Source organism: Drosophila yakuba, chromosome 3L (assembly GCF_016746365.2).
Source record: "Drosophila yakuba strain Tai18E2 chromosome 3L, Prin_Dyak_Tai18E2_2.1, whole genome shotgun sequence".
NCBI lineage: Eukaryota > Metazoa > Arthropoda > Insecta > Diptera > Drosophilidae > Drosophila > Drosophila yakuba.
Window position 1 is genome coordinate 17,813,256 of NC_052529.2, and position 16,751 is coordinate 17,830,006.

The 16,751-nt window shown below is 42.2% G+C and overlaps 1 protein-coding gene across 1 annotated transcript; it reads left to right on the plus strand.

Moving 5' to 3' along the window:
* Positions 1 to 823: 823 nt before the first annotated feature.
* LOC6534464 (peroxiredoxin-2) lies at positions 824 to 1,572 on the plus strand. The gene has a single exon (XM_002095105.4). It carries the CDS (start codon positions 916 to 918, stop codon positions 1,504 to 1,506), a length of 591 nt encoding a protein of 196 aa, XP_002095141.1. The 5' UTR covers positions 824 to 915; the 3' UTR covers positions 1,507 to 1,572.
* Positions 1,573 to 16,751: the final 15,179 nt, after the last annotated feature.

Sequence of the window (16,751 nt, forward strand, 5' to 3'; positions counted from 1 at the left end):
TTAATTGCAGTTTACATGTCTATTAACAGGCATCCATCCGTGTTGACTGGCAACTATTTTCCCCGCATTTTCGTGTTTTTCTCGTTTTTCATTTTTTGTTTTCTCCACTGGTTTTAATTGCAACTGTCATCAGGTGGCCAGCGGTAATTGACGTGCTGCTAAATCGCCTCCAAATATTTCACCAACTCAAAAATGGCACAAAAACGTATGCTAAAAAAGCTAAAAAAGCGGGACAGACACAGACCGCACTGAATGAGCTGTCAAGAAACCCGAGACCCGTATGACTGGCGGTCATATAGTGGCGGTATAATAAATATATAAAAAATGCGACTCCCTCAATCGATCAAAGCCAATAAACCGCATAAAGTGCTTGAATTTCCCTGACGGCTGATGGTGTCATATGCGAAATTAACACAACAATCATTTCACACGCCCATTCAGCGGCAGGTGTATGGTGTATGGTGTATGGTTCGTCGAACCCCCAATTCACAATTCACATAATTGAATTGGATTCAATTTAATCGAATGCGATTCGGTTTATGTTGCCAAAAGGACGCTCTAATTGGAGCTGATCGTGTTACGATTGTCGGTTAGATATGAATTGGAAATTTGAGAGCGAAATGGCAGAAATATGAAAAGGCGTTGTAAGAGAATGTTCATTGAAATGTGATTAAGGGGAAAATGTCAAAAATGTTGGATTTATGCAGGTCAACTCAAAATGAGTGAATAAACGAATTTAATTATATTTGTAATCCGGCTTCCGAGCCCAGTTTAATTTTGTGAAATCACATATATGAAACTATATATAGCACTCCGAGCTATATAACTCCCTATCGGATCATTCAGTCTTCAAATAACAAATCTAGTAGAACTAAGTTTTCTCAGCACCAAACAAAGTAATATAAACCAGTCAAAATGCGTATGCTCAATATTAACCAAGTGGCCCCTAATTTCGTTACCAATGCGGTGGTATCCGGTGGCTTCCGTAATTTTTCCCTAGTGGATTTGCGTGGCAGATATGTCCTGCTGGTTTTCTACCCGGCTGACTTTTCGTACGTCTGCCCCACGGAGCTGCAGGCATTCAGTGATAGAGCTCCGGAGTTCAGGAATGTGGGCTGTGAAGTCTTGGCCTGTTCCACTGATAGTCACTTTGTGCACTGCGCCTGGATGAACACTCCCAGGAAGAACGGAGGTCTGGGTGAGTTGGATATACCATTGTTGGCCGACAAGAACATGAAGATAGCCAGGGACTATGGAGTGCTCGACGAAGAGACAGGATTGGCTCTACGTGCCCTCTTCATCATCGATCGCGAGGGCCGCATTCGTCAGATCACGGTGAATGACATGGGAGTGGGTCGCAGTGTGGACGAGGCACTGCGTCTGGTTCAGGCCTTCCAGTTCAGCGATGAGTTCGGCGAGGTCTGTCCGGTCAACTGGCGTCCCGGAGCCAGAACCATGAAGGCCGATGCATCCGGAAGGGACGACTACTTCAAGCACGCCAGTTAAGTCTATATACAATCAGTTCAATGTGCATGCTGGCCATTAAATAAACGATAGTTATGAACATTCAAAGAAGTGCATTTTAAAGTTCACGAAATACTTATACCTTGTGTAGGAAAATTTCGGCATTCTATATATCATAATAAAATCAATTTAAGGCTGCATTCTCAAACAGATACCACCTCTATCGCCATTAATTTAATAAAAACATTCCACTCAAAAATATAATCGGCAATCAGCAAAGGGTAACCTTAAATTATTACTATACGTATGGGCATGCCGAAAATAACAAGAAGCGATGGCCAAAAGAAAAGAGCGACAAAAATTATATCTGAAATGAATACTTATTATTATCGCACGAAAGACTTGCCGCCGTTTGTCATCAAGGTCTTGCTTAATGGATGTGGTTAAATTTGTTCAACTCGTATAAAGTATTTTTGCAGCTCTGCTTGTTTATTTTTTCGGGCTACCGCAGAGTCTGGTTGTGAGAGGAAGCAGTCGGCGAGGTGCGATCAAGATCGCTGCTCTTGGTTTTCTTTTGCACTGAAAAAAGATACTTTCTAGTACGTAAGTAGCACATAAGATACCAAGGCCTTTTCTATCATACACTGTTTGTATTTGCAATCATAAAAATAGCCCTCGTATAACAGAGAATTGCATAAAATGTAGTAAATAAAATATTAAGAATAATTTACATAAGTGATTATAATGTTACCACATTTAAAGATTCGTATATTAATTAAATAATATTAAATCTTTTACATCGATTTACATTTATAGTACTTCAGTTCGTGTTTGGTGATTTATTGCACAACTTGATATATTAATAAATGAGCATGAGAGGGTCTTTTTCTCTCGGTGTCATCTTAACTGTGTGGAGCTTCTTCCCCGACTCGCCAGCGAGTTGTCGCCTTAGTCATTGGCGGCTGCTGCGGTCGCCGGACAACCGCGATTGGGGCCACCGACTGCGCCCTCCTCGCAGCAGTCACTTCACAAGTTTGCGCGCTTATCTTAATTGTTGCTCGCATATTAATTTCGTACCTGCTGTGCTGACAACAAGCTGAAGGCCCTGGTCCTCCTTCCCAGCCCCGAAAGTTGGGGCACTGGGGGCAGTAAGTCTGGTCGGCGGAGCAGCCCGAGCAGCCCATCCCGGTGGCTCCAATCAATGCTCTCATTCGGGAACGATGTCGCCTGTCGCTTGTCTTACTTTATTGTTGACAAATTAATAGATTGTGCTGTCCATATTAACACGTTTACGTGTTGCGCTTCCTTCCGGCCACAAAATGGGGCATTAAAAATGCATGAGCCTTCCGAGCCGCAGTCCATTGTCCACTGTCCACTGTCCATTGTCCGTCGTCCCCAGTCTCTCGTCCGGCTATCGCTCTGATTAGTAGTGAAATGTGTTCCGATTCGAATGCATTTTAATGCCCATCGTCATTTCACGTCATTTCCATTCGATTCATTTGGACTCACTTCAGTTTACGGACAGACTTCCGCAAGTGAAACTACATGGCTTGTTCGGAATTATACTGCGTGATAGCATCTCTTCTATTAATTTGGCATTATTAGGAATTACTATTACATAGACATATATACTTAATACAACAAGCATTACTTAAATATTTTAATGATTATTAGAAATTACAAGCCAAAGCCTTTGAAGACCTTCTGTGTGCTTTTGATGGTTGTAATGATTTAATTAGGCCAGTGATAAGAACCAGTTGCCAAGTCCGCCGGAAGCGATTTACGTGCCATTCGAGGGTCCCCGACTACGGATCAGATAAGCTCGATCCACACGCTTGTTTATCTGGCCAATGATTGATTACGCTGGCAAGTCTGAGGCCGATAAACGAGTTGATTAGCAACTGCGACCAGATCTCCATCTCCATCTCGATCTTCATCTTCATCTGAATCGCTGATCTTGAGGCCTAAGAACCGGAGACGTGACGCTCTCTTCAGAACCTCATCGCCGTAATTGCGGCAGATGCGGTTCTTTCATCGCTTTTCGCTGGCGCCTCGGAACGGAGCGACGTGCTCTTTCTCACCTGGCTTCACCTGGCCCCAAGCCCCCATCCCCCACCCCACCATGGGCCCCTCTAAGAATTGGCTACGCGATATTCCCGACCCAAAAGGGGAGACATGCCTCTGGGTTAATCAACTCAATGGAGTAGCGGTCTCGACAATGTGCGTACATCAACTAGGAAGTTGCACTGATAATGGGACTACGGAAAACTTGGCAAGATTGCATGGTAATCTTTAAGTGGGGCCAGCTGAAATAATTGGTAGCATCCATCAATTTAGGTTCTCAGTCTATTCATTAGTCTGTCTATGAGTCTTGCAGCCCTGAAAAACAATTTAGTAAAGAAGATTTTGAAATCCTCTTTTTACAATACTGTAACATATTTTACAATCAAAATTATTATAAAACTGCCTAAACGTTTTGGAATATAAAAACTTCTTTATAAAGGAAATCGCAGTTTATGTTAGAAGAGGAATATTTAAAATCACAGCCCCAGCCATAACAGGTGTTAACATTATACTACGGCCTATAAGATATAATAAAATAAATAACCAAGATCCGCTGTTCAGTAAATTTATTACCCAGATGTTTGCGCTCTACGCTGGCGTGCACAAAATAATGGAGAAAGCCATGACTAATAAAATCGGGAACCAGGAAACGAATGCCACAGCCGCGATCATTCAACTGGCCATCATCTTGTGGCATTTCGACTCCCAGGAACTGTCCGATCCATCAGCATAATCATCGGGCGGTGGCATATTCCAATGCGATGCAATCCGAACCTATGCGATCCCCCGCACATTGCAACACATCTGAAATCATCCGGCGATGATATGTGGATAATGGCTTTCTGGGCACCATCAACAACAGTTTATCTTGCCCTAACCTTCAACCTTTGTGGCGGCAATCAAGTTGGACTCACAATCCGAATCCCAATCCCAATACCATAGCAATCCCAATCCCAAGCACCTTCTACCCCCTATCTTACCCTTCACTCAGCTGTTCAACACCTTGGCTAAAATGCAGCTGTAGTTTCGGTTTGAGCCGAGTCTTGGGGCTTTTGGCCAACTAGAGACGGGCCGCCAAGAGTGTAGACAACTTAAATCAAAGTGCTAATTTTAAAATAACAACCCTGTAGACAGCCTAAACACACAGGCCAGCCAACACACAGCCCGAGTTCCCCGCTCCACCTCGCCTTCAGCCGAAACTCATATTGGAAAAACGTTTACGCGAAACTGCTTAACTAGCTGCCAACAACAACAACAACAACAACAACAACAACAATAGCAACAACAAAGCAAAAATAATAGCAACAACAATAAAAACAACAACGACAATTACAACAACAATGGAAAAGCAACAAAGAGACGGGCCCAACAATTGGAGAGACAAGATGAACGGCACGAAACAGGATGTTGGAACGTGGGGCAGAAATTTGCAAAAGAAGCTTGGCCAGGGGTTAGGGAGGGGGTGTTAGGGGAAGCCAACACTCGGAAAAAAATTGGATCTTTTTAATAAAGCAAATTCTAAGTTCAGATAAGAGTTCCTTATAAATTCTGCACCACTGCTATATTTGCTATATTTGAATTTAATCAAATATGATAAGACTTATAATATATAGAATAATTACTGAAAAACGATTGTAATGATTTGATTGTATTTAAAACTTAAGCTGCTGGAAGTCGAAGAGCCAAAGCTTGTATTAAACATATACATATATAAACTTATGTATATAAACATATGTATATAAAACCATTGATGAAAACAATAAGAAACTATTTTCTACGTAAAATACGTCTATTTTATTGTCCTTAATTTACGTTCAATAATAAAAAAGAGGAACTTCTTTCATTTTCACAAAGCTTTTGATAATTTTATGAAAGCATCGCAGTACTATCTTTTTTCAGTGCACTTCCCATCTCCATGGCCCGCCTGATGTTGATGTTGAGTTATCGCGGGTATATTAATTTTAGCTGCCGTTGATGGTTCCAGGGCTTCCAAAAAAAGAAGACCAGGTTGGCCAGGAATATACTCACTCGTATAAAAGAAATCTTCGCACATTCACAGCTTCCTTTAAGGAGCAGCTCATTCTAATTGACGAAAAAATCGGAGAAAAAACTAAAAGAAAAAGAATACAAAACCAAACAGACAGTCGGATGGATGGATGGTCGGCGATCCAGAAGGGAAGATCTCGTTTTGGTTCTCGTTCTCCTGAAGCACGTAATTGTTTGCACATATTTCTGAAACACCAAGTTGGAGCCAATCTGGAATCGTTTGGCTCCTCGGTATGCGCTTCGTCTTTCTTAGAAAATTGCCGTCTTCCAGTTGGGACAGCGAATTGAAATGAAATGATGATCATGGGCCGCATAACCTGGGGAGCCTGCTCACGTTTTTTCCTTTTCCCCACCAGCTTTTTCGGTGATTTTCACATTGAAATATTTCTCATTGGGCTCGGTGCGAAAAATGCCACAGACGGCGGGAATAAAACGGATGGTAAGGGAAGTAGGGGGCTGCTGCCTTAACTTTTTTCAGCCCTTTCTTTCTTTTTGTATATGTACATATATAAACAATAAAAGGAATATTTGTTTGTCTTGCTGGGGGGACTTGATTTATTATTGGTCAACAATTCATATGCCTTTATTGATATTTTTCAATTCCTGAACGTCCCAGCGCGTGTGAGACACAATAAATTTTGAAATAAATTGGATTTCTCAGTTTTAATCAGCCCAAACAGCAAAAAATAAATATCAACCAAAGGGCAGGCCCACTGATGACTCCAGTCCACTCTGGACTCTTGGGTCCGAGTTACCGAGTTTCCGAATGGAGAACTGCGGGTTCCGAGACCCGGGCTCCGATCCTCAGACGCCACAAGTGGAGCGCTGACAGGCGGCGATCGGAGATGGAGATCGTGTTGGAGCCAAAGGGAAAAAGGGAAAAGCGGGGGGCAGCTGCCTAGTTATGCTGGGGGCCACATAAACGATGTGCAAAAATAACCCACGGCGGTTGGGGTTGCTGCTTCTGGGAATCGAACTAGGCAATACCCATTTCTGCCCATAACGAAGCCTTTTTTAATTAACAAAATATTTTGACCAATGCTTTATGGCTGTGGAAGTGTATGTAAATTCATTGTCCATTCCACAATAGCGTTTGCTTCAAGGGCCATATATATGAACTGAAATATGTGAAAACTATTATTCCTGGTGTTTATATAACACATATATTTTCTTCACTGGAAGTTAAATTATCAATATTAAGAAGTTTTTTATAATATATTTAGGGCTTAGAATATATTCGATTTGAAGATTTTAATTAAAGTTTTACTTTTCCATTATTAAGTCATTTATATAAATATAAATACTGTTTGTAACTAAGAGTAAAGATTAAAGTTTTTGGTGGTGGTTTCGAGCCTATATTATAGTTAGAAATTTATTATGGCCCACGGTTCTAAAACACTATTCTTGAGTTTATATAACATATAAGGTGGTTAACATTTAAAAGCTCGCATTAAATAATTTGTTTAATTGCACCTGAGCGCTTTACTTCTCCAGAGACCGTCTTTATCACGTGAGTTGAGTGATGCCACACCATAAGCCCATAAAGATCAGTCTGCATTATTTTTCTGTTTTTCCTCTCAAATATTCCGCAGCCCCGCTGGCAGATGTTACCAACTCGCCGTCCGTCTAATTATACCCCATTTAACCCATTGGCCATTGCTTATTAAAAGTGCGTTGCTTTGCGTTCCTCGGCGTCCTCGTCATCGTAGCTCCAGCCTCCATGCATCCCATCCAGCACTCTTCCACTGCCATCCTTGACTTGACCATGGACGTGGACCGTGGGCTTTTTGGGTGCCAAGCAGAGGAGAAGTGTAAAAATATGCTGCCAATGTTGCAATTTATTTATTTATTTTTTCTCGGCTTTTTGTTGTTGCTGCCGTTGTCTCGTCGAGCACAAAAATGTACATACAAGCCAACACATGGACGTGGGTTCTCCACGCGGAGCAGGGGGGTATAGAGTGGCAGGGGCGGTGGCGGGGGCTGGGGCAACGTGTGCACATTGTTTATTTCACACACTTATTGGGCCGCGGGCGCTACTGTGCAGTCCTCCTGATCCCCTCCTGGCTTAGCTCCAGTTCCCGGCTCCTCCACTTCGCCTGCTCTTCAGTTCGCATTCCCAGCTCAGTCCAGCGCGGTTCGCTTCACTGCGCTGCGAGCTCTCAGCCCAGGCACTGGGAAAAAATGTAGTAACTCATTGAATAAAGTCAAACATTTAACCATAACTATTAATTTTAATTATATTAAGATATTCTTGAGAAATCTAAAGTAAAAGAGGTCCGTTGAGAGCGACGATTTCTCATTCTCTTGAATGAACAAATTGTCGAACATGGTTCGAGAAATATTTAGAAATATTTGTATATCACCTAAATAACAGAATATTTTATAAAATAGTTTTAATTATGTAGTAAGGGGTATGTGGCTGTCTAAATGGTAAACTACTTGGTACTACTAAAGCTTGCGTAGTGACTAAAATATTTATTTGGGTAAAGCAATTGCCGCGCTAAATACTTAATTTTAAGCAATAGTCTTAAATAAACCAAAGAAAAAACTTAACCCTTGCAATAATTGTAATGGCTGGCTACCCTTTTTTTAAGTGCACCGCCCCTTGGCCCTCTTTCCGATCCCAGAGCGATCCGAGATCCGAGGGCCGGGGCCAGCAATTGGCTTGTCTTGTCTTGTCGTACGTTTTCCAGCTAAGATTGGCGACGCCATGTAGTTAACGCGTTCGCACTTTTTTTGCCTTCTCAGCTCTTTGTTGGATTTGTTGCAGTGGCTGTTGCAAGTTGCTGGTGGTGTGGCAAGTTAGCCCATGGAGAGGAGTCCTCGACTCGTGTCCAGTCCATTGAGTTTTCATGCCACGCAACTGCAGCGAAATTGGCTAAAAATGACACTCGGTTTTGAATGGGCAAGTGGGTCGAGGGGGGCTTTGTGGTTGGAGGCATGGTATGGAAAAGTAAAAAGGCTGCAGAGGTTTATGCATATAGTGAGCGGGATTGTATGCGGCTGAGGTGGGCATGGGCATGATTTCTGATTGGCCATAAACACACAAAAGTATTGAGTTTTATCAGGCTGCGGGCTATATGGTGGAATGGTGGTGGCTCATCGCAGCGCATCCCATCCCATTCCATAGCATCCCCAGATCCCGACATCCAGCCAACATCCCAGCATCCCAACATCTCGAGATCCCGAGACATACTCGTACATAAACTTGTACCTCATATGCGAGTGCATATGGGGATAGTCGCTGGTTAACAACGGCAACATCAGCAATTGGCAATTACTTTGATAACCGGGCCCCGGCTTTTTGTGTGTGCTGAAAAGTTGATTTGCTTTTTCTCTTTCGATACTGAATACTAAACACTGAGCCCTCGGCTCGCAGGCTTCAAGCTTTGACAAAGCAATTGATGAGACTGCAGCAGGTACGAAAATTACCCGGCGGTATTACCACCGATATCTGGAGGAACCTCGTAAAGGGGGAATGGGGATATAGCCCCAGTTGGTAACTGAAAATATGAGTAGGCTAAAGGTTTATCAGTGCCATAAATAAAAAGGCACAGATAATGTAAATGTAATCTTGGCTAATCCTGGCGATCTTAATTGGTACACGGTGATTGCATTCGGATTCGGATGCAGTCGGGCATAGGTCTTCAGACCTTCGGGCAGTAAAGTAAATAAATTTTAAAGAACTAAAAATATACATTTCAGGATACGAAAAAAAATATTTCGTTTAATATTTTATTATAATGAAAGGCACATACATTTTTTAACTTGTCAAGTCTGATATTTAACTGTGTGACCTGTGTAACTGTGTGTTCTTAAATGGCATTTATATACATCTTTACATGTACATCTTTTGCTTATATGGCAAAGATTACTTGTTTTTGTAGTGAAATAAGCTCCCTTTTTTGCTTAACTGCTTGCTGATTTCTAATCTGAAGAGGAACAAATTCGAAAAGTCAGGAACAATTAACTTCCTCATTACCCTCTTATTGTGCCCGCATGTCTCTTGGAGCGCGGAACATATCAATCCGGCAGTACGCTTCCACTTATAATTACTCCGCCTGAAGTGCCTATCTGATCGCATTTCATTCAGGGCTGGCTGCCTAGCCAACCCTTTCGGATTCCGGCTTGACGAACGCGAAAAACATGACAGTTTTTCCCAGTGGCCAAAAGGGAGTACCGTCGGAATTCCCATCGCATATCATGCCAACACCATCGATTTATGATGGTCAACCCTTTTACTGCATCGTCTGCCTCCTCTGCCGCCTGGTATTCTAAGGTAGTTAGCCGTTTTGGTGGCAGGGATTAAGATTAAGACCTGGTGCTACATCAAATGGGTGTGAAAAACGCAAATTACAAAGAATTTCCTTAGGTTACGCCAGTTACGCCGGTTACGCCGGCTAAAGAGGGAGTATTACCCGGCAGCCAACAAGAGGAAACTGGCCACATAGCTGCCGTCGAGTTTTCGAAATTCAGATGGACAGACACAGTCGACGACTAACTAACTAAGGGCGTGTCAGGTAAGGTCCTCATCCCAATCCTCGCCAGCACCAGCACCAGCACCATGGCCATCGCCATCGCCATCACCATCACCCTTTCCCTGAGCCGGTCGTGTAACTTTGAAATATGTTGAGCGTGGTGCGATAACTAGCCAAGTAACTAACTTGGCCAACTTGGCTAACTGGTAACTGGTTGACTGGCCGCTGCATATGCATATTTTATGCCATTTAAGCGGCATTTATGCAGCTTCGCGTGTTGACAAAAGTTGTTGGCTGCTCGTAACTCAATCTCAATATTTCAGAGCCCCATCCAGCCAGCCAGCGTTACATTAAAACGTGACTTTGACAGTAGCTGTTGAGGCCTCTGACAACGGCAGCAGCAACTGCAGCAGCAGCAGCAATGCCCAACAGCAACATCCAACATGCAGCAGCAGCAACATCAACAGCAACAGCAGCAGCAGCAACATCGACGCTGTACGTGCCCCAAACACCAGGAAGAGTCATCGTCATCGGTGCTGTGTGACATTCGTTAAGCAAAATATGTGTCATCCTGCAGCTAGAAGCCTAAAAACGGGAATGGGCACTCCGATTGGCTATGGATGGGATATTAGTCGACGGCACATTTTCCCAAGGGTATCAGGGGTATATTGCATCCTGCCTGAGAGACCCCCAAACAATGGCTACAGTTTCCCAGGATCAACAGCTGAATCGATCGCAATCACAAGTACGTGGATTTCAGAGTCCTCAGAGGTATAGCCATAAAATATGGTATTAGGAGCGGCTAACAGGGCGCCCCATTAAAGTAAAGAAAAAACATAAAATAGGGATAAGTCTTAATTGTGCGGTAAAGACATGATCCTAACATGGAATTAGTTTCAGATAATATGTTATTTATCAAACAAATGCTACATTTATTTCGTAACATTTCATTAAAACCATTTTAAACAACAAATTTCTGTATTTTAATTGTGATCTTAAAGTTCATTTGCAACGAACGCCGTAAACTTTATTGACCGCTTTGCTATAATCATATAATGAACTCAAGTTCCAGTAATTCATGGTTAAAGCTAAAGATATTTTATGTCGACACTTGAATTCGCTTTTTATGACTATCTAAACAGAGTGAATTGAAAGTTGTGTTTTTCAGGAGTGTCGCCAATATAAAATTTGTCTTAACTGCAAACCTACAATGATTTTGGAAAGCAAACACCTTGTGATTTATACATAAATGACAAATGTGAGTGGAGCACTGGGTAACTGAAGGTCGCAAGCATTTTTGGAGCATTTTTGCACATTTTTTAGGGAGGAACGGGTACAAGTAGAGACTCCTGATCTATTGGTTTTTGCGTGGCAAACGTTTACAAGCCGAACATATTTTCGTGGTCGACGTCGTCGGCTCGCTGCCATGGCTGATTGCATGCATATTAGCCAAGAACCGAGAACCGAGAACCTAGAGCCAAGAACTAAAAGCCAAGATGAGGGGCAGACGCCAAAAAGTTGATCTGCGTTCTGGAGGCATCAGTGCAACATTGTGGACTTTCCTGCCCCGGAAACCTCTGCTCCTCACGAGCTGCTGCATATTTTTGCTACCCTTTTGTTTTGTGGCAAAAGCAAAGCAGCCAACAAGACACGATTTTTAAAACGAAATCCATGTTCTTGAGCCGCACTACGAGCAGATCGCACTTTATTCTTTTTTCCAGCTCATCTCCTCTCCTCTATGAGGAGCTTGGGGGTCTGGGAAGCGTTATTTATAAAACATGTTCGAAATGCAAAGCATGCGACACGACGAAGCTTTCATGCCCTATACACAAGTGCCGCATACTTCGCATCGCTCCCAGATTATTCAGTTTTCTTTTTCTTTTTTCCTCTCAGTTTTCCTGTTGTCGCCGATGATGTTTTTCAGCTCCATGGGGGTAAATCATATTGCAATTGGGGGAGACGGAAATATCTGGGGGCCACGAGATTGATCGTTCCGATGGAGGCGCTCTTAACAAGATTAACTCTTGCCGCAAAAAAAAATAAGCAAAATAAAAAGGATGAGCAGAGTCTGCTGGTTTTAATTAGTAATCTGTATCATTGTTTGAAAATAATTTATAAAGATGCAGGACTTTACTTAAAACTAACAATGTGAAAAGTATATTATATTGAGAAGATCATATTGTTAGCACGGATATAGTTTCTTCCAAATTATTACTTTTAATGTAAACCATTTTTGTATTTTTCCCTTGCACTTAATTGATTGATCATTTCGCTGTCATTTACAATGTCACACTTGCTCATTGTCACTTTGTCACACTCGATCATTGCCCGTGGTCTCTATTCGTAAACACTTCAGTTGTGATCGAGTCAAGATCATTTCATTTGAAGATCTCTATGCTTTTAGGGAGATCGCTTATCTTCCCATTTGTTTTCGAGTGATCTACAATTGCTGTTGATCGACTATTTAGCCACGCGACTGATCACATCTGGTTTGGTTTCTTCTGGCAGCGATATGTTGAAGTCGCTGATGGTTAAATCATTAATCTTTTTATGGGAGGCTTGGAGTGCTCTTTATAGATTTATTCAACAGCTACATAATATTTATATGATTTTTGCTTTCTTAATTGTTGAACAAAGTTATCAATATATTCTTTATTTTGTATTTATAGTTCTTTTATAACAAGATATTAAGTATTACAAATCATCTGTTGTAATAAGTCTGCCTAGCGAAAGGGATGGAGGTTTATTATTTCCGAGCCCACCTGCGCTGAAGTCAAAGGTTTTGGGACTATGTTTTGGAATGTTTTTTCTCTGACAAAATCCTTGAAATATTCACAGCTTGTTGCAATCGTCTTCGAGCACTCCATACTTGGCGATAGGCCCAATTGAAGCCCGGCAAAAGGGCAATTCTGAGTAAGCAGCGATTGAACTAGCCCATTGAGCTTGCCATATCTGCATTCGGTGGCATTTTCAATGGTCTCATAACCCAGGGCCAGACAATGAAACCCCAAACCACACGCCTTTGCCCCCCTGGAATCTGCTGTCAATGTGCGTAACAATTAAATCGTGTGGCTTCCTCTTCTGTCTGCAGACAATTTGCAAATGATCGGTGGCCGTGGGCTCGGATCGGTGGCTCTAACTGGGCCCAGGCCCACAGGATGCCGGTGCTCGATGGGATTGGATTGGATAGGATGGGATTGCGTGGCCCATGCACCTAACTTCATCACGATCCGCGACACGAAAATAGTTGCACTCCTCCCAAAGACGGCGGCGCTCGATGCGAAGGAGCCTTCTTTCCTTGGAGTGGGAAGCGTCACATCACGAAGTCGACGCCAACGCCACTGCAACTAGAAGTACACTCAGGAAAATACCGCTTTTTAATAAGGTCCAGTTCTAGAAAGCCACTTTTTGTACTGCTTAAACTGTTGGTAGGTGTTTAGGAATGTAATTATTTATTTATTTAAGTAGTAAAAGAACATAAAGTGGCACAATACCAATTGAGTACTAATGAAATAAGCCATTTGCTTAAAAATATAATTTTGATAGTCGAATAAATTTAATTATACCTGTTAATTCGATTTAAACTGATTGGAAATGTTATTCAATTTCCATTTCAATTGCTACTTAGATTTACAAGCAGTAGTAAAATACTTCTGAGTGTAATAATGACAACGAGCAATTGCAACACAGCAACTGGCTGCAGCGACTGGAATCGACTTCCAAGTGCCACCAGGTTGGCTGCCCCGGCGATTTCGATTTCGAGTTCTGGTGCTTTGCATATTTAGCAAACACATTGCCGTGGCTCGTAGCGAAAACGGTTTCATTGTTGCCGCCAACAACATGAAAGCCTGCGCTCCTTTTGGACTTTGGTGGCCAGCACAGCGCTCCGACCAACACAGGTATCCAACTTGGAGTCCGACTCCATCTCCGCCCGCAGCCACTCACACAGATGCCGGTATAATAACAATCGACACACAGAAAAGAACAGAGGGACTATACTCGTATACGAGTAGTCGGCACTACGGATTGGATGTGGATGGAGGTCTGGACGGGAGCGAAGCCAGAGGATCTGGGCAACGGAGCGACCGACCAGCTAACCGACAAGAAAATAAGTTGAATAAAATTATTGTGAACACGTCTCGTTGATTTATTGTGAAATCGCGCATGAGTAATGATCGCATATTTGGGTATGCTTGTTGTTTTATCCGAAGAGAAGGTCGCTCGGTGCCTCTATCCCACTTTACTTCACTTCACTTCACTGTGGCTCCCTCGATTGGGCCACAGTATAATTTCTGCTGCCTCCTGTCTGCCTTCTTTTTTATTATTGCTCATTTTCGTATCGATACGTAAGCCGGTGATTCTGTTTACATTTTACCGGGCTTGTGCTCTCTATTGTTGCTCTAAATGGCATCGAATGAGTTGAACATTTTGGTGTGTTTTCTCGTTGTCGTTTGGGGACCTCCAAAAACAGTGCCACATTCGATTCGAGACCGAAGCTAAAGCTATAGCTAAAGCCATGGGATTTCGGACCTGGGATCTGGAATCGGCGTCGAGAGCTGGGAGTTGGAAGTCTGGAGTCGGGCAAACAATAAAACATGATGATGGGCAACTCGATGGGCGGACGAAGGTAGCGGGGTTCCTTTCTGGTTATCTAATCGGCCTTTATAATTGGTGGGTAACCGGCAAGAGACCCGACATCCAACCACGGAGAGATTCAGCCCGATCATTGTGTAACAATTAAGGTAAGGAATCAACACTGGTTCAGTAATCGTCGGCATGGGGAGCTCGTAATTGTTCTTTAACTTTTACCAGTCTTTTGTTCTGCACTGTTCTATGGCTGTGATGCATTTGTGGGTATTTTGATTCAGACAAAATATCGCTGGAACTAAGGCATGAAATCTAATTTGGAATCAAGATATTGTCCAATAATTGCTGGATACTTCGAGTTATATGAGTTTGTTGACCTCGAAAATGACAATAAGTATTTTAAACTTTAATGGTTTTATTCCTTAAAGAATAATATAATTATTTTTGTATTTCAAGGAAGATCAATCAAATTTACAATACTTAAAAGTTCTTAAAGTGAAGACTTTAGTATTTTCTTGTGTCTAATTTTTTTTAAGACAGCCATAAACATCTTTTCAATTCTTATAACTTCCATTGCGATGCCTTTTCCTTTCTATTAATCGGGCAATCTTTATCAACCCACCTGAGTGCAGCAAATTGAAACTTGCTCTTCAGCAGAGAATTCTACTTGACTTTCTCTCCATTTTTCACATATCAATATCCATTATCTATCACATGTTTACCCAAAACAATTTTTCTCCCCAGACTGCTGCAGTTTGATAGCCTCCGAAATGAAGCCAGCCGAAAGGAAGAAGAAGGCCAAGAGATGCAGACACAGACACAGTAAATGTATCTTACAGTACGCATAAGGCAGTTACGGACCAAAAATTGATGATCGCGTGCCAAATGTGCATGTTTATAAACATATTTCTTGGCCCCCTGAACTGGCCCCCTTCGTAGGACCCCCGAACCCAATAACTTCGGCGGTTGGCTGTCCCATTTGGATGATCTTGCATTTGATCAGTCGCTTTGTTGATTGCTTGAAACTTGTGTCCATGCAATAAAACACTCAAAATGCCAACTTTATTTTGGGTCAAAGCCGGCCAAACACGCAACGTTGCCTGAGAGTTTCCGAGTTTCTGGGATGCGATAAACTTTTGCCTTGTTTTTACTACCCCCCGCGGCCCCCACAAAAATTCCCCACTCGTTTCAAGCATTAAAATTGTCTGCGGGCAGGCAGAAAAGATTGTGAACGAATTTTGCGTGCGTTTGACCTTTTTCAACAAAATAAAATATGAATTTCACACATATACAGAGCAAAGGGGAGACTGGTCGTGGCCACCGGGTTATGAATTGATATACATATACGAGTATATACAAATAAAATTTCAAATTCCCAAACGATCCAACCGATCGACTACCAACTGTGCATTTGGCGGAACTTTGCGCCGCATGCGTCGCATATCTTTGACACAATCCGTGGCGCCCACCCGTTGGGAATTCGAGGCAACCTTTTCACTTCTTCCCCCAGCCGATCTCGAATTAAATTAATTCATAATGAATAGAATTATTAGAGCCTAACCGCCGAGAGAGAAGGCCGGTGTACAATCGCACCGACCTGCATCATTTATTGGAGCTCCAAACAGTGATGGCAAAAAGCCTATTAAAAATGGAAACATGGTAGGGATAAATAAAAAATATTTCAAAAAATACTATAAGTGTGGTAAACAAAATATATTTTATTTTAAGTAGGACGACAAATAATCAAGTATTTATGCTACAAAGATTTCAATCTATTTTACTTCTGCTTGCCTTGAAATACAACCGCTTATATTGAACAAGTTGAATTCTTTTCATATTTTAGATACTTTATGTATATCAATGAAACATTAAAATACGAAATAGCCTGCCGCACAAAAGGGCCAAAGTTGCATCACTGGACCCAAACAGAACCAAGGTTCTGGACCAAAAAAAAAAAGAGAAACACTTTACAAGGGCGTTGTCAAGCAGTTAAGAAAAGAATCAGAACCAGAACCGAACTGGAACCCAGAGATCGGCGGGATTAATGGTTGTGCTGACAGAGAAAATCCTGCGGTTGTAATATTTACGACCCTTCCACTCTATTCGGTTTGC

What these genes read in the sequence shown, in the direction of transcription:
- LOC6534464 (XM_002095105.4), top strand. Translation starts at nt 916, where the DNA reads ATGCGTATGCTCAATATTAACCAAGTGGCCCCTAATTTCGTTACCAAT.